At 47.0% G+C, this 14988-nt stretch overlaps 6 protein-coding genes across 7 annotated transcripts, besides 3 other annotated features; 5 read left to right on the forward strand and 1 right to left on the reverse strand.

Annotated features, from left to right (window-relative positions):
- Positions 1 to 107: 107 nt before the first annotated feature.
- Positions 108 to 936, forward strand: TSTA_075150 (uncharacterized protein; the record flags this gene model as incomplete). Its single annotated transcript, XM_002341487.1, has 2 exons — positions 108 to 138; positions 223 to 936. The coding sequence occupies 2 exons, from the start codon at positions 108 to 110 to the stop codon at positions 828 to 830; spliced, it is 639 nt and encodes a 212-aa protein (XP_002341528.1). The 3' UTR covers positions 831 to 936.
- A 32-nt stretch (positions 937 to 968) lies between these two features.
- On the reverse strand, positions 969 to 1909 carry TSTA_075160 (ubiquitin-like modifier SUMO, putative). The gene is made up of 3 exons (XM_002341488.1): positions 1788 to 1909; positions 1408 to 1693; positions 969 to 1305 (listed from the first exon to the last, which is right to left on the reverse strand). The coding sequence occupies exons 2-3, from the start codon at positions 1624 to 1626 to the stop codon at positions 1249 to 1251; spliced, it is 276 nt and encodes a 91-aa protein (XP_002341529.1). The 5' UTR covers positions 1627 to 1693; positions 1788 to 1909; the 3' UTR covers positions 969 to 1248.
- Positions 1910 to 2228: 319 nt separating this feature from the next.
- Positions 2229 to 2567, forward strand: TSTA_075170 (uncharacterized protein; the record flags this gene model as incomplete). The annotated part of the gene is made up of 2 exons (XM_002341489.1): positions 2229 to 2266; positions 2330 to 2567. The coding sequence occupies 2 exons, from the start codon at positions 2229 to 2231 to the stop codon at positions 2565 to 2567; spliced, it is 276 nt and encodes a 91-aa protein (XP_002341530.1).
- A 314-nt stretch (positions 2568 to 2881) lies between these two features.
- Positions 2882 to 2921: a sequence feature (GA-rich).
- A 190-nt stretch (positions 2922 to 3111) lies between these two features.
- On the forward strand, positions 3112 to 6744 carry TSTA_075180 (nuclear pore complex protein Nup107, putative; the record flags this gene model as incomplete). Of its 2 annotated transcripts, XM_002341490.1 has the most annotated exons (6): positions 3112 to 3174; positions 3241 to 3538; positions 3637 to 5637; positions 5691 to 6000; positions 6068 to 6207; positions 6271 to 6744. In XM_002341490.1, 6 exons carry the CDS (start codon positions 3112 to 3114, stop codon positions 6597 to 6599), a joined length of 3141 nt encoding a protein of 1046 aa, XP_002341531.1. In that variant the 3' UTR covers positions 6600 to 6744. The 2 variants fall into 2 exon arrangements, with proteins under 2 accessions (XP_002341531.1, XP_002341532.1); XM_002341491.1 differs by having other exon boundaries at positions 5691 to 6207.
- Positions 3285 to 3443: a microsatellite.
- Positions 3367 to 3456: a sequence feature (GA-rich).
- Positions 6745 to 7045: 301 nt separating the features above from the next.
- Positions 7046 to 8048, forward strand: TSTA_075190 (urea hydro-lyase/cyanamide hydratase, putative; the record flags this gene model as incomplete). Its single annotated transcript, XM_002341492.1, has 2 exons — positions 7046 to 7756; positions 7840 to 8048. Exons 1-2 carry the CDS (start codon positions 7207 to 7209, stop codon positions 8046 to 8048), a joined length of 759 nt encoding a protein of 252 aa, XP_002341533.1. The 5' UTR covers positions 7046 to 7206.
- A 1684-nt stretch (positions 8049 to 9732) lies between these two features.
- TSTA_075200 (P-type calcium ATPase, putative) lies at positions 9733 to 14613 on the forward strand (the record flags this gene model as incomplete). The annotated part of the gene is made up of 2 exons (XM_002341493.1): positions 9733 to 12871; positions 12927 to 14613. The coding sequence occupies 2 exons, from the start codon at positions 9733 to 9735 to the stop codon at positions 14135 to 14137; spliced, it is 4350 nt and encodes a 1449-aa protein (XP_002341534.1). The 3' UTR covers positions 14138 to 14613.
- Positions 14614 to 14988: the final 375 nt, after the last annotated feature.

Here is a 14988-nt window from a genome sequence, read left to right on the forward strand (position 1 = left end):
AAGTGAAAGCTGTGCCTGGATTTCCTGACCTTCAATTAACCCAAGGACGACTCCAATTTCCCCTTTCATAGCCAGCAGATTGATTGTTTCGCAAGACCTGGGTAAATATGGCCAGTGATCTCCCCGCAGAGTCCAAAGGTCCGTACTATCGTGATTTCATATCAAGGAAGGAAAAGCTAACACTTTAAATTGTCCGTCTTGGACCTGGTCCCAATGTAACAGCCAGTCTCGAGAAGTCATTAGAAGAATTGAGCATACAGAACAAAAGGCCCGGTCCTGATATTTCGCGGCTCAGTCTATCGGCAACAGACGCTACAACTACTTTCACCAAGGGAAGCAAAGACAAGAACAACACAAAGAAAAAGAAGGCCGCTGTAGCAGATTCATGGGAGGATGACCTTTCTGATGATGAAAAAGCTTCCACCACGGAGATAGAAAAGGAAGACGACACAAAAGCCAAGTTCAAGAGCCCACTGGCAGCTACCAAATCAGAGGGACCATTGGCACCTCCTTCAACACCCAGTACAAACCTCGACGGAGATGATTATGGTCTTCCACAATGGGGTCGAGTTCCTCCTACAACCACATCTACTTCAACGTCGTCAACTAGAGACAGTGCTCGCGCTAGACCGGAAAAACAGACAGCGGTAGCTAGCAGGATGATTGCTGGTGCATTGGGGATACGCGCTCCGAAAAGGACGGAAGAGCAACGAGCGTATGACAGAGCTATGAAAGAAAAGGAGATTAAACGTCGGAATAAAGAGAAGGAAGAGGAGGCGAAAGCTAGACAGGAAGAGGAACGCGCAAAAGCAGCTGTATGGGACGCATGACGCGCGGAGAGTCACATTTCCCGTTGCTTCTACTTGTATCATAAAAGACCGTCGTCTGCCTATGGAGTTTCAATAGCGAATAATACAAGTCTTCGATTGAATGTGATAGTAGCGTGGTATCATTTAGTCTTGTGTCGACACTAGAAAAGGGTGCGAATTGACTCGCAGATTTAGGTAGTCTGGATACGCTTAATTATTTAGTGGAACCATTTTGCGATGGACAAGTATGATCAAAGCACTTGTATGTGACAATGAAACAAAATGCACGCCAAGACCCATTTCTTGTAGACAAGGCTGTCAGCGCCAAAATCATCGCTCAGCTTGAAACATTTTTATGTCCTAAATGACCAAATTCGCTGTCGTAACACACATGTAAAAGTCGGCTGGAGAGAAGGATTTCGATATTAAAGGTGACCCTCTAACCTCCGATTTGTTCTTGGTGAACCTCTAGGGTATCACCGTCCTGCATATCCAGCTGTGGGAAAAGGATATCGTTAGTCAATATGAATAACGTTATGTCAAATTGATCGTCATCTTCCCCCCATGACTCTAGAAGAATGTAGTCAACTCTACTTACAGTATCCGGAGAATCCTCTGGGCGAACACGGGTCCCATCGAACAGAAAACGGACGGTCGAAGCTTGCTTTCCTTGTCGTTCGCAGAAAGCGTCCATGAGCTTTTTCAGCTGAGTTGTGCGCTTGATCTTGAAAAAGACCTCGTTATGGTTGTCTGTGACTTTGATGTTGAGGTGTTCGGGCGCCGGAGCAGCGCCGTCAGCACTTGCGTTGTCGGCCATTTCGCGAACAGAGGGCGCGTATGTTAAGAGAGGTGAAAACGAAAGAAGAGGCAGCCTGGAAATCGTGCTAGAAATCAGACGGAGTTAGTCATGGAAGTAGATGAGAATAGAAACAGGTCCGAAGCATGTAAACTGGCAGGGCACGAAGGAAACAGACATACTTAAAGCACAGAGCGAGTTGTCTAAGCGTAGAATGAAAGACTCTCGAAGCTCAGTTGTAGGAAGAGAGGAAAGGATGAGTGAGAGGTGAGAAATGTAGAAGTCAAAGAAAATAAGTGATCGCAAGATGAAAGCGCTCGCCGCCACCGCCCAATCAGTGAGAACCCCACTAGCCCGGAAAATCTATATTGCGGCGCATCGGAGCAGCCTCAGGCTTCACGTCATATAGGAAACAGAATTTGATTGTAAATAGATAGATATATTGATCTGGTTATATTTTTCTCTTTGTGCCTCATATCAGATTTTCGAAGTCTCTTTAGGCATTTTATGACTTGTATGGAATCACGTGGTCTTCATCATGGTACAAATCATATCTCACTTCCTGGGACTTCAACTGGTCAAGAACTGATAGTGATGGACGCAATTGTAGGGTAATCTGAAAGATGATCTTGCTTATGACCCTCCATGTCACCCTCGTGCTGTAAGTAGTGGCTGTACTCTCACTTAGCTAGTCTAAGTCATTCCCACTAACAGCGTCTTCTAGTGTGCCATCCAGGGTTAGCCCCCTTCATTTGGTACCAGCTACGAGTACTGATGAACTGCCAGCATGTTTGACCAAGAATTCCTACAACGAAGAGAAGTGCCAGGCCCAAATAGACGCGCTATATGAATGCTGCAATGCTTTCTACCAGCAACGCGGCGAGGATGCAAAGACACCCAGTTGTCCAAACGCCAGCCTACTCAGGGTCAAGATGAGACAGAGGGCGCAGCAGTTGAGGTGAATATGTTCATATTTTCTTTTTTAACAAAGAGATGGAAAATCAATTTTTCTACCTATATCGTTGCATAACCAGCTTTATCATATATAGCAATAGACCGACTTCAGTCCCTGAATCGAACATATCTTAGCATTGATTGTGGTGTGTACCAATTCCTTTGCAGTCTAAACCTCCATATTGAAAATCAATGAAAATCGAGGAGAGTCGGACTAGTTGTAGAAACTGACAAGTTCAATATAAGACAACTCTGAGCGCGGCTTGTCAAACACTGAAAAGTAAGATCCGAGACTCTAATGGTTGCCTATAAGACATTTGTTGAAGAAGAAAAGGAAGAAGAGAAAGAAAAGTGAAGAAAAATTGTTTTTAAAGAGAGAGGCGGAGATTTTATTACACTAGTCCTATTTTAGTATAGTGCAGACGCGCCAACGTAGTCGCCGCCCAAAAGAGCTTCCAAGGCTTCCTTCTTGCGATCTTACTTTGCAAACACGTTACCTTGGCTCATTGCAATCTCACTTCGACTACACTTCTCAGACGGTGAGTCGACGATATGGCGCCGGTATTTCACTCGCCGGCTGCCCCGCGAAATGCGCCGAGCTTTGTTTTTGGGAGGGTAAGTGATTGAGGCTGGATGTTTATTTTGTTGGCGAAGATTATTGACGGAATACCTTGCTTGCAGCCAACCCAACCCCAGTTCAACAACGAACCCGATGTCATCGAAATCGATGACGATGATGACGACGAGCAGGTCGGCGACAATGAAAATAGTGTTGATGATATGGAACAAGATGAGAGTGACAACGTTGAAGACGATGAAGAAGTAACTGGAGAAGACGAAGAAAGCAATGTCGACAACGATGAGGAAGAAGAGGAGGAGGAAGAGAGAGAAGAAGAACTTACCGTAGAGTCACTTGGAAAAGTCAATGGTATTGACTCTACGGACATTTTCAACACAAGGACTTTACAGAGTAGTCCAGGTAAGAAATTGCGACATGAGGTTGTTTTCACTTCAACGCAGCTAATTCTATTTATCTAGCCATTCGTCTCCCTCACTCGTCGATGTTTACTTCTTCAGGTATTCAAGAAGCACTGCATCCCTTGCGACACACAGCCGACCGCGTTACCCGCCAAATGCAAGCCTTTGCAGAGAAGCTTGACAAATTCAAGCAGCAGGATCGTGATCAAGATGCTACTTACCAGGCCGCCTACTCTCTGATTAAAAGCTATCATCAGAACGCCTCAGACGCAATCAAAGATGCATCCCGTCAAAGCACAATTCAGAAGGCCAAGATGGGTTGGAACACGAGCCGTGTGGCAGATCAACCAGACGCAAAAAGCAAAGAAGATCTGCGACGATTACAGCTTGAGGTTGACACTTGGGATCTGTTCCTCAATCTAATCGCTTTAGATGAACCCACAGCACAAGCTCACTGCAAAGAAGCACAAAAATCTGTATTCCAAAATCTACACCGCTATTCCACAGACAAGGAAATCTGGCTCCAATTCTTAGACGCTGATAAGTATGCCGCAGAGTGTGCGATGGTTTTGCGGTGGCTCGAGGTCAAGGCAAAATCATCGTCCCAGCATCTGGATGCCATGATTGCAAATTTGGAAGCTCAGGCAGATAGAGGTAGCGGGTTGTGGGCTCACGGTTGGCTGTACACCAAGGAATCCATTAAAGGTCAGAAACGACTACGGGCATGGCCACAGCCGCTAGAGCCGGGTTCCCCGGGCCTGCTGGCCTCCTTACTGGATTCTGACAACAAAGAACCTTTGATCACTCAACTCGACCCAGATGCTGTCATTCGTCAGAAGCACGGATTGCAGAAACAGGACAAGTTCTACGAAGAAGCTACTTGGTTGACTTGCTGGAAGATGCTCAGACAGGGTGAGACCTGGGAAAAAATTCAAGAATGGTCTCAAGAGCGTCTTGAAGGTTGGCGCGCGGTGAGTCTTTGTGGCTCGAGGGTCGAAGATCAGTCATCAGGTACAAAAAAGCAAGTGGGTGATAGCATGACGCGCATGATGAATTGCCAGTCGCAGGATACATGGCGAGCGGCGTGCTCCGCTCTCGCTCGGAACCCAAACACAGGTGATTATGAAAAGGCCGTGTATGCCCTGCTTAGTGGCGAGACAGAACCGGCATATCATGTGTGTCAAAGCTGGGATGATTACCTCTATGTCTTCTACAATAACATCCTACTCTCGCGCTATCGAGAATTCTGCTCTCAATTTTCCAGAAAGCTCAGCCATTCTCCTCTGGCGAGTGTGCCTTTTGTTCCTGGGCCAATGGATTACAATGCTATTAAAAGGTTTTTGGATAGCTTGAAATCGCATGAATCCGTTGGCATGGAAGCTCGCAACCCTTATTCGACAATACAAGCAGCAATTTTAGGGAGGAACTTCGATTCGTTCTTCCTTTCGATGGCGGATGCAGCATCAGAGAGCAACAAGGCTTTGCTTAACGAGTCTTTGGTGCCAGATATCCTAGCAACAGGCGTTGATAGCTCAGCACTTATCGCGGTTCGAGACAAGGACGCATTGCGCATCATAAGTCATATGTACATCGTCACGCAGAGGTTGTCATATACTCGGTCTGACGCACATTTCTCCGAGAAAGGTGCGTTGAATGTGATGGCTTATGCCGAAAATTTGCATCAAGCTGGGCTCACGGATTGGATTCCGCTTTACGCATCCTTCATGCCACCCCAATTGGCCCCGAAAGTCGTTGTGCGGGTACTGATCGACATCAAAGAAACTCGAGACCAGGACCGAATGTCCAATCTCTTGGAGAGACACGGTATTGATATGTCGGCAGTTCAGATAGCTCTTGCGAAGTACATCGTTGCCAAAGCACCAAAGTCAGAAAAGCGTACCGTCACCTTTGATCATAAAATCAGGCGTGATAAGGCGAAGGGGGTCGTGATTTTACTGCCACCTAGCAAAAAGTTTACTGGAGAAATTATGAGTGCTAAGATCGAGGGAGTGATCCGTTGCGTTGAATGGCTTACATTTCTTAAAGCAAAGTGGGGAACTATATGCGCCTCAATGGAGTTTCTTTACAAGAGGCTTTTCGGTAAGCTTATCAAGACACGACCTTTTGAATCACGAAATCTGATTGTGTTACAGGTAACGGCATGCTCCTGGAAGCCAGAGAGCTCAGTGAGAGATTACCTCTGTCTGAGCTATCACAAAAAGTCCTTGGGTATGATATACGCTCGAGTGCATTCTTTGATGACCTCTCTCTGGTAGACGACAATTCAGTGCTCCGTAGTCCGACAAAGAGTCCTTCAAAGAGTTCACGGTTTCGCCGCCCTCAGACTGAGGATGAACGGCACGAACGATACAATGAAGCTCTTGTTCTGATTGACCTGGAATTTGTTATCTGGTCATACGTTGCTTTGGATGATTTCAGGGAAGCATGGGAGCATCTCGAACTGTATGTTGCTTTGCGTTCTTCTCGTCGCTTTTAGGCTCTTGCTAACATGCTTTTTTCTAATCACAAGGCTTAGGAACTCCGTGGAGCCAGATGACATGCAGATCGAAATGCTTTCGGCGCGTCTACAAGAATGCATTGAAAATGCAACCGAGCATGTAGAATCGTTGGTTGACAGAGAATGCGGTGTGCTTACTACACCACCGAAGAGTAAGTTATAAGTTCTCTGCTTCCTTGTTCTTATTACCGGAAACTAATGTTGGTTCAATATAGACGGTGATATGAAGCCATTGCTTTACATTCGAAACACCTACTTCCCAGACATCATTCTAAATTATCTCAGCGCTCTGTACTATGCCAGTCTGAAACTCGATCGCCGTTTGTTGACCCGAAATATGGAGTTGGCGATTGCACTTGCAGAGGACACCCACATCCTTGGTTGCTTCCAGCATACGCGCCGCATGAGAGAGTTGGCGGATGCCATGGCTTTGGCGTCAGTAGCAATAGTGAACGCTCCTGCCGAAGCGAAGATCAGGAAGAAGGCAGATGGGCCTGCTCACCTCGGTATCTGGAATGTCGAGGTGGCGGAGAATCACGATTAGCGTTAGTAGGATCTTGAGTGAGGTAGTTTTGTCACATTGTACGGAGTACTTGTGCTTGGGTTTCTTCCGTAAAAGTGAGTCTTACACGGAACATAGGGAGAATCATTGTATTAAATGTACGGACGGAAAAAAAATCTATCATAACTGTATTCAAAAAGTAACTCACATAGGAAGTAACCGTAAGTGTATGTCCGCTCAACCCTGGATTCCGGCTGACAGATGGAGACTGGGATATCAAGCTTACAAACAAACACATGGGCGGATGTCCGGGTCGGCGCCCTGGCTTTGACATGTCTTTTAATTGGAAGGAGAGTCGACCAAAGAACGTAGATAGCATCGTGCCTCAACCCGATTTCAAAGACACGCCTGTCAATTACAAGGCGTAGAACGTCCCGAGCGTAATGGATACTTAATCAAGTAATGGTTAACTTAGTTACTAATAGTCATGGGTATGAACAGAGCACTGGCTCGTCGTAGTATAAATTGCGTGATGTTTCGAACAGTTCTGTAGATAGCAGGCTCTTACCCAAAGCCAGAACTACTTTATACAGGCCAGTTAGCCAAGCAATATACCTTCCTATCAGGAAGACGCTCAGGTACCATCTCGATGTCCTCAAACCCAATAACCGAATACGGCTTCGCGGCCGTCCCAGCGTCCGCAACCCAACTTCTCGACGATCCTACCACCAAGCCCTCGTCGCCACCACCAGCATACTCAATCTCTGATTTCTCCATCCCAAACACAGCCCTCGCCAAGCGCATCCAGGCCTACGCAAAGGCGCATCTCCCCGAAACCACTTACAACCATAGCTTGCGAGTCTATTACTTTGGGCAAGCGATCAGGCAATACCGTCTCCAACCCAGTGGAGGGTCAGTATGGGACTTTTCCGACGAGACATACTTCCTGAGTTGTTTGTTACATGACATTGGCACTACGGAAGAAAATCTGAACAAGACGAGACTCAGTTTTGAGTTTTACGGCGGATTTCTTGCGCTAGATGTTCTTCAGCATGCTGACGACGATGATGATGCAACTGCCATCGCGCCCAGAGAACAGGCTGAAAGTGTAGCGGAAGCAATTATCCGACATCAGGATCTTTGTGAGATTGGCAAGATTACTGCCGTGGGACAACTGATTCAGTTGGCGACGATTTTCGGTTCGTATAGCGTTCTCAGACTCATAGAGACACACAAGTACACTTTTTTTTTAAATTATGAATTGACTTGGCGGGGTTATCAGATAACACCGGATCTTTCTCTGATCTCGTACACCAAGAGACCATTGAGGCTGTGTCGAAGGCGTTCCCCCGATCGAAATGGAGTACCTGTTTCACGGACACGATACACAAGGAGCTTCACTTGAAGCCCTGGGCTCATACGGCGGCGCTTGGCGAGGAGAAGTTTGTTGGAAAGGTCTTGGGAAATCGGCTGATGGCGCCGTATGAGTAAGCTCTCTACGTAGGTGCCGAAAGAGATAAATGCGGGAGGCGGGCTTGGATTAGGGTAGTACGTACGTAGCTGTGGTATTGGCAAGGGGGCTGTGAGGGCAGACAAGTCAATCCTTTCAATAGTCAATATCGATCTATCATTTTATTGGACTGTAGACTGGTGCAATGCTATATCGAATAGACCGTGACCAGGTGGCCAAGGTGATACTGTTATCAGATCAAGCATGAAACACGTCGCATCACCCCAACTTTCCACTCAATTGGTAAACCCTCTTGCATGCGGCCATGGCAGGGCCTGAGCATGGCGTCACCAGGCCAACTCTATCAGATCATATTATCCCGTACTCGTAGGAGAGTCTAGGAGATGCGCAAGTGGAGTGAATCAAGGTGATGTACGTAGTAGGACGGATGGTGATAAAGCAGCCAATTAGATCGCACTCAGTCAACGTCGGAACTACTTTCCCCGATGCGTCCTAGCGTTTGTGATAATCACGCTATGATTGGCGGACTGAGCTGGAGATCCGATCTTCGTCTAGCCAGCCTAAGGCACTCTTACTTGCGCGCTAATGAGGCTTAGCCTCAGTTGGAAATATTTGGGTATGAATCATACATTCTCCCTATGTTGTTGCATGAATTCTGCAAAATGTCAAAATTACTATGGGGTGCGCACGGTCACTTACTGCGTCGTCTTTCAATGGCTCGATGTTTATGGAATCATGGATCGAGACAGGAGAGGCCGTTTATATAGAGAGTACCCTCCGTACTAGGCCGTCTCCGTGTTAGCAAGCGCTACACTAAGATGGGTGCTACCCACTGCGGAAACACTAGCGCCAAATGTGAGGCAGTGCTGCTATGCCAAGATCATCTCCAAACGAGTGCCATGTTGTTTGTTTCCATGGCCCTGATATCTTTTCCTGAGAATTTTCACGATGTGACCGAGTGGCGAGATAGCTACATTCCGGGACTGGTAGATTCTATGGAGTGAAAAGAAATTAGACGGGCTTAGTCGCTATTGTAGAACCGGATGAATCAAGTCGCCTCTCGCTTGTCAAGTACGTATCCATGATCCTTCCAGCAAGAAAAAGGTCTGGACAAACCTTGCAATTCCCGGATTCTTGACCGCCAAACATTCTTGTCGTGTGATTGGGCTGAATCCAGGGACTTTTGGAACCCTGAACAGGCGCCTTCCTTCCCGGTCCCCGTCTCTCCTCTGCCCTGCATACTTCTTCTCCAAACACAACGGCTCAACGTCTGAAGGCGCTTGCAATCACCGAAAACTGCCTCGTGTTTTGTGCTCAAGAAAATACCAAGAGTCCACAGACGTTCTTTGCCTCTTTATACGCCTCTCTCTTGACGGACCTCTCCGGGCTTACTGTGTGCTGCGCCTCCTACATTTTGCCTTTGGTAGGTTCTTAGTCTTCCATAAGCATATGAAGCAGCTTACCTCCAAGCTCATGCATGTGTAACCACTAACTTTGCATGTCGTTTTCAGCATCTAGTGTCCATATTCAGTTCTGCCTGTGCTCGGTTACAATCGATCATTCGACAAATCATTAGCTTGCACTCTGTATTGAACTGATGTTGGCTTCAAATATCGATGGCCAGGTATACATCGACATTTAATTCCGCGTTCCCTTAGACGCCATCTTTCTTTCAAGAAAGATCAAAAAGGCACCGAAGGCAAGATGTCTGAGAATGGGGGGCCTTCCCAGAATCAGGGCCCTACGCGTCGTGCGCGGGCGCCTACAATCACAATTGACACCTCTGCGGTGAGCCCGGTGACTCCAACGGATCAGAACTTCCAGCAGAGCTCGCCAACAGGCCAGGCAGGCCAGACCGGCACCCCGTCACTGTCGCGCGACAACTCAGACACTACCGTACATTCGGGCATTTCGCCCACCGACGCACGATCAACAACATCATCCGAATGGTATCGAGAAAGTAGACCGACCTCCCCACATAATGTCTCTTCTCCGACTTCAAGATTGAACAGTGAAAGTCATTCGAACTTTCTCGCAGTTCCCGGCGCCAGATCTCGGGGCAATTCCATAGAGTCCGAGAACGGAAGTAACACCGACTACTCATTCGGCGGTGATACTTATGTGCAGTCTAGTCCGTCGCATACTGAACGCATGTCGCAAGACTTCAGTCGCGGGAACACCTTATTCTTGAATGACGAGGAAGCTTTGCGACCAGATCCGGGGACTGAGGAGGATTTCGAAGTTGAGGATAATAAGTTTGCATTCTCACCCGGTCAGCTGAAAAAATTCTTCAATCCGAAGAGTCTTGGTGCACTTCACGCCGTGGGAGGTATGAAAGGTTTGGAGAAAGGGTTAAGGTCAGATCGAAACTCTGGCTTAAGCATCGACGAAACCTATCTGGATGGCACCGTTACCTTTGACGATGCCGTGCATGCTACGAACGGAAATCACCAACCGAAATCAGTCAGCCGGACAGACACCCACCGGACGCAATCGAGCCGATATTCTCAGTCTCAAGAGGCATATGCAGATCGAAAGCGAATTTTTGGAGAGAACAAACTTCCTGAAAAGAAAGTCAAGACAATCTGGGAGCTTGCGTGGATTGCTTATAACGATAAAGTGCTTATTTTGCTTTCAATTGCTGCAGTCATTTCGCTGGCGCTTGGAATTTATCAATCTGTTACAGCTACCGATGGCGAGGCTCGGGTGCAATGGGTTGAAGGTGTCGCAATCATAATCGCCATCCTTATCGTGGTTACAGTCGGAGCAGTGAACGATTATCAAAAGGAACTGCAATTCGTCAAACTCAACAAGAAAAAGGAGGACCGCCAGGTCAAGGGTATCCGATCCGGCAAGACGGTCGAAATCTCCGTTCATGATATTCTAGTCGGCGATGTCATCTTACTGGAGCCTGGTGATTTGGTCCCCGTTGATGGTGTTCTGATTGAAGGGCACAATATCAAGTGCGACGAGTCTTCTACTACTGGTGAATCGGATGTTTTGCGCAAGCACTCTGCGGACGACGTATATCGAGCCATCGAGAACCACGAATCCTTGAATAAACTGGATCCGTTCATCCTTTCCGGAGCCAAGGTGACTGAGGGTGTGGGCAGATTTATGGTCACAGCCGTCGGTGTTCATTCAGTGTATGGAAAGACCTTGATGTCTCTTCAGGATGAGGGCCAAACCACACCCCTGCAATCCAAGCTCAATGTGCTCGCTGAATATATTGCTAAACTCGGTCTTGCCGCTGGTCTTTTACTTTTCGTCGTCCTATTCATCAAATTCTGCGTCCAGTTGAATTCTTTGGGTAGTCCCGGAGAGAAGGGTCAGGCTTTCTTGCAAATTTTCATTGTCGCCGTCACGGTTATCGTCGTTGCTGTCCCTGAAGGGCTGCCGCTCGCTGTCACCTTGGCTCTTGCTTTCGCCACTACTAGGATGCTCAAGGACAACAACCTGGTCAGATTACTGCGTGCATGTGAAACAATGGGTAACGCTACTACCATTTGCTCTGATAAGACCGGTACTTTGACCCAGAACGTGATGAAGATTGTTGCAGGATGCCTGGGAGCGTCGAATCGCTTCTTTGACAATCAGAAGAACGGATCATCACAGTCCGATGAGAACACAGGTTCTGACGCAGGAGAAGTTTCTCCTTCCACTTTGGTTTCTGGTCTGTCTTCTGATGTCAAAGAACTCCTGTTGGATTCCATCGTCCTAAACTCGACAGCTTTTGAGTCTCAGGAGGATGACGGACGAGTGACTTATATCGGCTCAAAAACTGAAACGGCTTTGCTAACTTTTGCGAGAGAATATCTTGGTCTTGGAAGCGTCAGTGAAGGACGTTCTAATGCTGATATGGTTCAAATCGTTCCTTTTGACTCCGGTCGCAAGTGTATGGCTGTCGTCGTCAAACGAAAGGAAGGCCAGTACCGCATGTTTGTCAAAGGAGCCTCGGAAATTCTTCTCGGAAAATCCACTCGGGTGTTAAACAAGATTGAAAGTGGGTTGAGCAGTGTCCCAATTAGTGATGATGCTCGTACCGGTCTTCTCAACATTGCCAACACATACGCCTCACGGTCTCTGAGAGCTATCAGCTTGCTTTATCGCGACTTTGAACAATGGCCACCTCGTGGAGCTCCTACGCAAGAGGATGACCGAAACCTGGCTGTCTTTGACGCTGTCTTCTTAGATATGACGTTAATAGGTGTCGTGGGTATCCAAGATCCTCTACGGCCGGGCGTCACCGAGTCTGTCCAGCAATGCCAACGTGCAGGTATCTTTGTCCGAATGGTCACTGGTGATAATATCAACACTGCCAAAGCCATCGCTCAGGAATGTGATATCTACACGGCCGGCGGTGTCGCTATGGAGGGTCCCAAGTTCAGGAATCTAAGCACAAAGAAAATGAACCAAATTATTCCTCGTCTACAAGTTTTAGCACGGTCCAGTCCTGAAGACAAGAAGATTCTTGTGGAAGCACTTAAACGACTAGGTGAAACTGTTGCTGTGACTGGTGATGGTAGCAATGATGCTGCTGCCTTGAAGACGGCTGATGTCGGTTTTGCTATGGGTATCTCGGGAACTGAAGTCGCAAAAGAGGCGTCTGACATTATTCTCATGGACGATAATTTCACTTCTATTGTGAAGGCCATGTCGTGGGGTCGCACTGTTAATGACGCTGTCAAGAAATTCTTGCAGTTCCAAATTACTGTCAACATCACTGCCGTCATTCTTACCTTTGTGTCAGCGGTTGCCAGCGGTGACGAGAATTCCGTCTTGACTGCGGTTCAGTTGCTTTGGGTCAATTTGATTATGGATACTTTTGCGGCCCTTGCACTAGGTAAGATTCCAGAGTTATTCTAGTTTGAAAAAGTAACGAAGCTAACATATCTCAGCTACTGATCCACCAGCTGCGTCCGTTCTTGAGCGTCGTCCGGAACCGAAATCCGCTCCCTTGATCACTGCCACCATGTGGAAGATGGTGATTGGACAGGCTATCTATCAACTGGTCATTACACTGATATTGAACTTTGCTGGAGTAAGCATCTTGCGGAGCATGAACGTGTTCACCAATCTGGATGATCCCAGCAAAGAGCTCAAGACGGTCGTTTTCAATACATTTGTCTGGATGCAAATCTTCAACCAGTATAATTGTCGTCGTTTGGATAATCACTTCAACATTTTCGAGGGAATGTTCCGCAACTATTGGTTTTTGGGAATTCAACTGATCATTATCGGTGGACAAGTGTTGATTATTTTCGTTGGAGGCCAAGCTTTCGCCATCACACGGCTGAATGGTCCTGAGTGGGGAGTTTCACTTGTTCTTGGCGTGATATCTATCCCAATGGCCGTTGTAATCCGACTGATACCTGATGAGTTTGTTCGGCGACTTATCCCAACGTTCTGGAAACGCAAGAAGAATCGGGGACCTCAAGTGTTGGTGTCAGATGAAGAGCGTCGATATGAGTGGAATCCTGCACTGGAAGAGATTCGGGACCAGCTGACATTCTTGAAGACGGTTCGTGGTGGACGTCTGAAGAATATCAAACACAAATTGCAGCACCCTGAAACTCTCCTCCCTCGATCACGTAGCGGATCACGTTCTCGCGAAGAATCAATCTTTGCTGGATCGAACAATGGAGACGCCGAGCCATCGTCCCCTCCCCCCGCCACTCCAGAGTCACGTTCTCGAAACCGCACTCCACGGTCTCGGTCAAACTCGGCATTTGGACCGGCTGCTGCGATGGCTGGAGTTATTGCGGGAAGTATTGCGGGCTGGTCGCCTGTAGAACGTAACCCAGGCGAACAAGACTCGTGGCACTTGTCAAGCAGCAGCCCACATTCGGGCCTGGACAAACAGCAGGGTATTGATATTCACCCGCAAACTGCCGACGACGATCCGATTATTGTGAACAACTACGATCTTCTATCGTCTTCAACTCCACCAAGTCAGAATCCTGATTTAATCCCGGTGTTTGAACATGCGCCTCCAGACCGCGTGCCGAGTCGTGGACGACGCTCTACTTCGAGACGGTCGCGGTCGAACACGATGACTACATTCGGTAGTCGGCGATCTACCTCTCATTCCCAGGCGCCGCTGCAATAAATCTGGCTGTTGTGAGGTTAACACATCAGCCGGATATTTAAGAAAATATCCAATCTTGATTGGCATGAATAATCATCTCTTTTCGATATTCCGCATCTTTCTTTTCTTTTTGTCAGGAGTTGGGTATTATCTTTTTGGGTGAATTGCCTAACGGCTATTAATTTTTCTAATAGACATGGGTGGCTCGGTGTTCAGATCTTTCTCTCCCCTGAAAAGCATACTACTAGATTTGTCAACTTGTCGAACAGTCGTCAGGTTGGTCTTTCGGTTTCCTGCCAAATGGACGAACAAACATAGCATACGGAGTTATTGAGTGCTTATCCCTTGAAGTTGATCTGGTTTATTTTGCTGAAAGTGCGATATTATTATTCTTACATTCACTTGTACATGTTGAGACTATTTTTATTTATTATTGTTGTTGTCATTATACCTCGACATTCTCTAGGGTATAGAGATATGCATTCGTTTAGACAGGGTCAGTCGACTTTCAATATATGACTACGTTTGATTATTCAAGTTTTCTCTTTTCCGACAACAGCTTAGCGTAAAAATATATCACTCTTACCTAGGTAGAATACTTTCACCAATCGCACCAACGCCTTGGAACCTTTGGCACATACCTATGTACTATATCAAAAATGAAGAAAAGGCTACCAAAATCCTTACCGAGTTTTCAACGATCATCCTAAAATTTGCAACAATGAGAATAGTCGTTGATCTTCCAACTAGTTCTCCCCGGTTTGCACCTGAGTACTGACTATAAGTGGCAATAGCATGACTTGCATCGTTGTCTCATTTTCCGATTCGCTTTTCTGCTTTGTTTGTATTTTCTGCCCTATCCAGATGAAGAA

This window comes from Talaromyces stipitatus, genomic scaffold (assembly GCF_000003125.1).
Source record: "Talaromyces stipitatus ATCC 10500 scf_1105507295523 genomic scaffold, whole genome shotgun sequence".
Taxonomy (NCBI): Eukaryota; Fungi; Ascomycota; class Eurotiomycetes; order Eurotiales; family Trichocomaceae; genus Talaromyces; species Talaromyces stipitatus.

Bases quoted from the DNA above. Each gene is read 5' to 3' on its own strand.
- TSTA_075160 (XM_002341488.1), bottom strand. From the start codon at position 1,626: ATGGCCGACAACGCAAGTGCTGACGGCGCTGCTCCGGCGCCCGAACAC. The intron at 1,306-1,407 runs GTAAGTAGAGTT...CTTTTCCCACAG, and splicing joins CAGAGGATTCTCCGGATACT to CTGGATATGCAGGACGGTGA.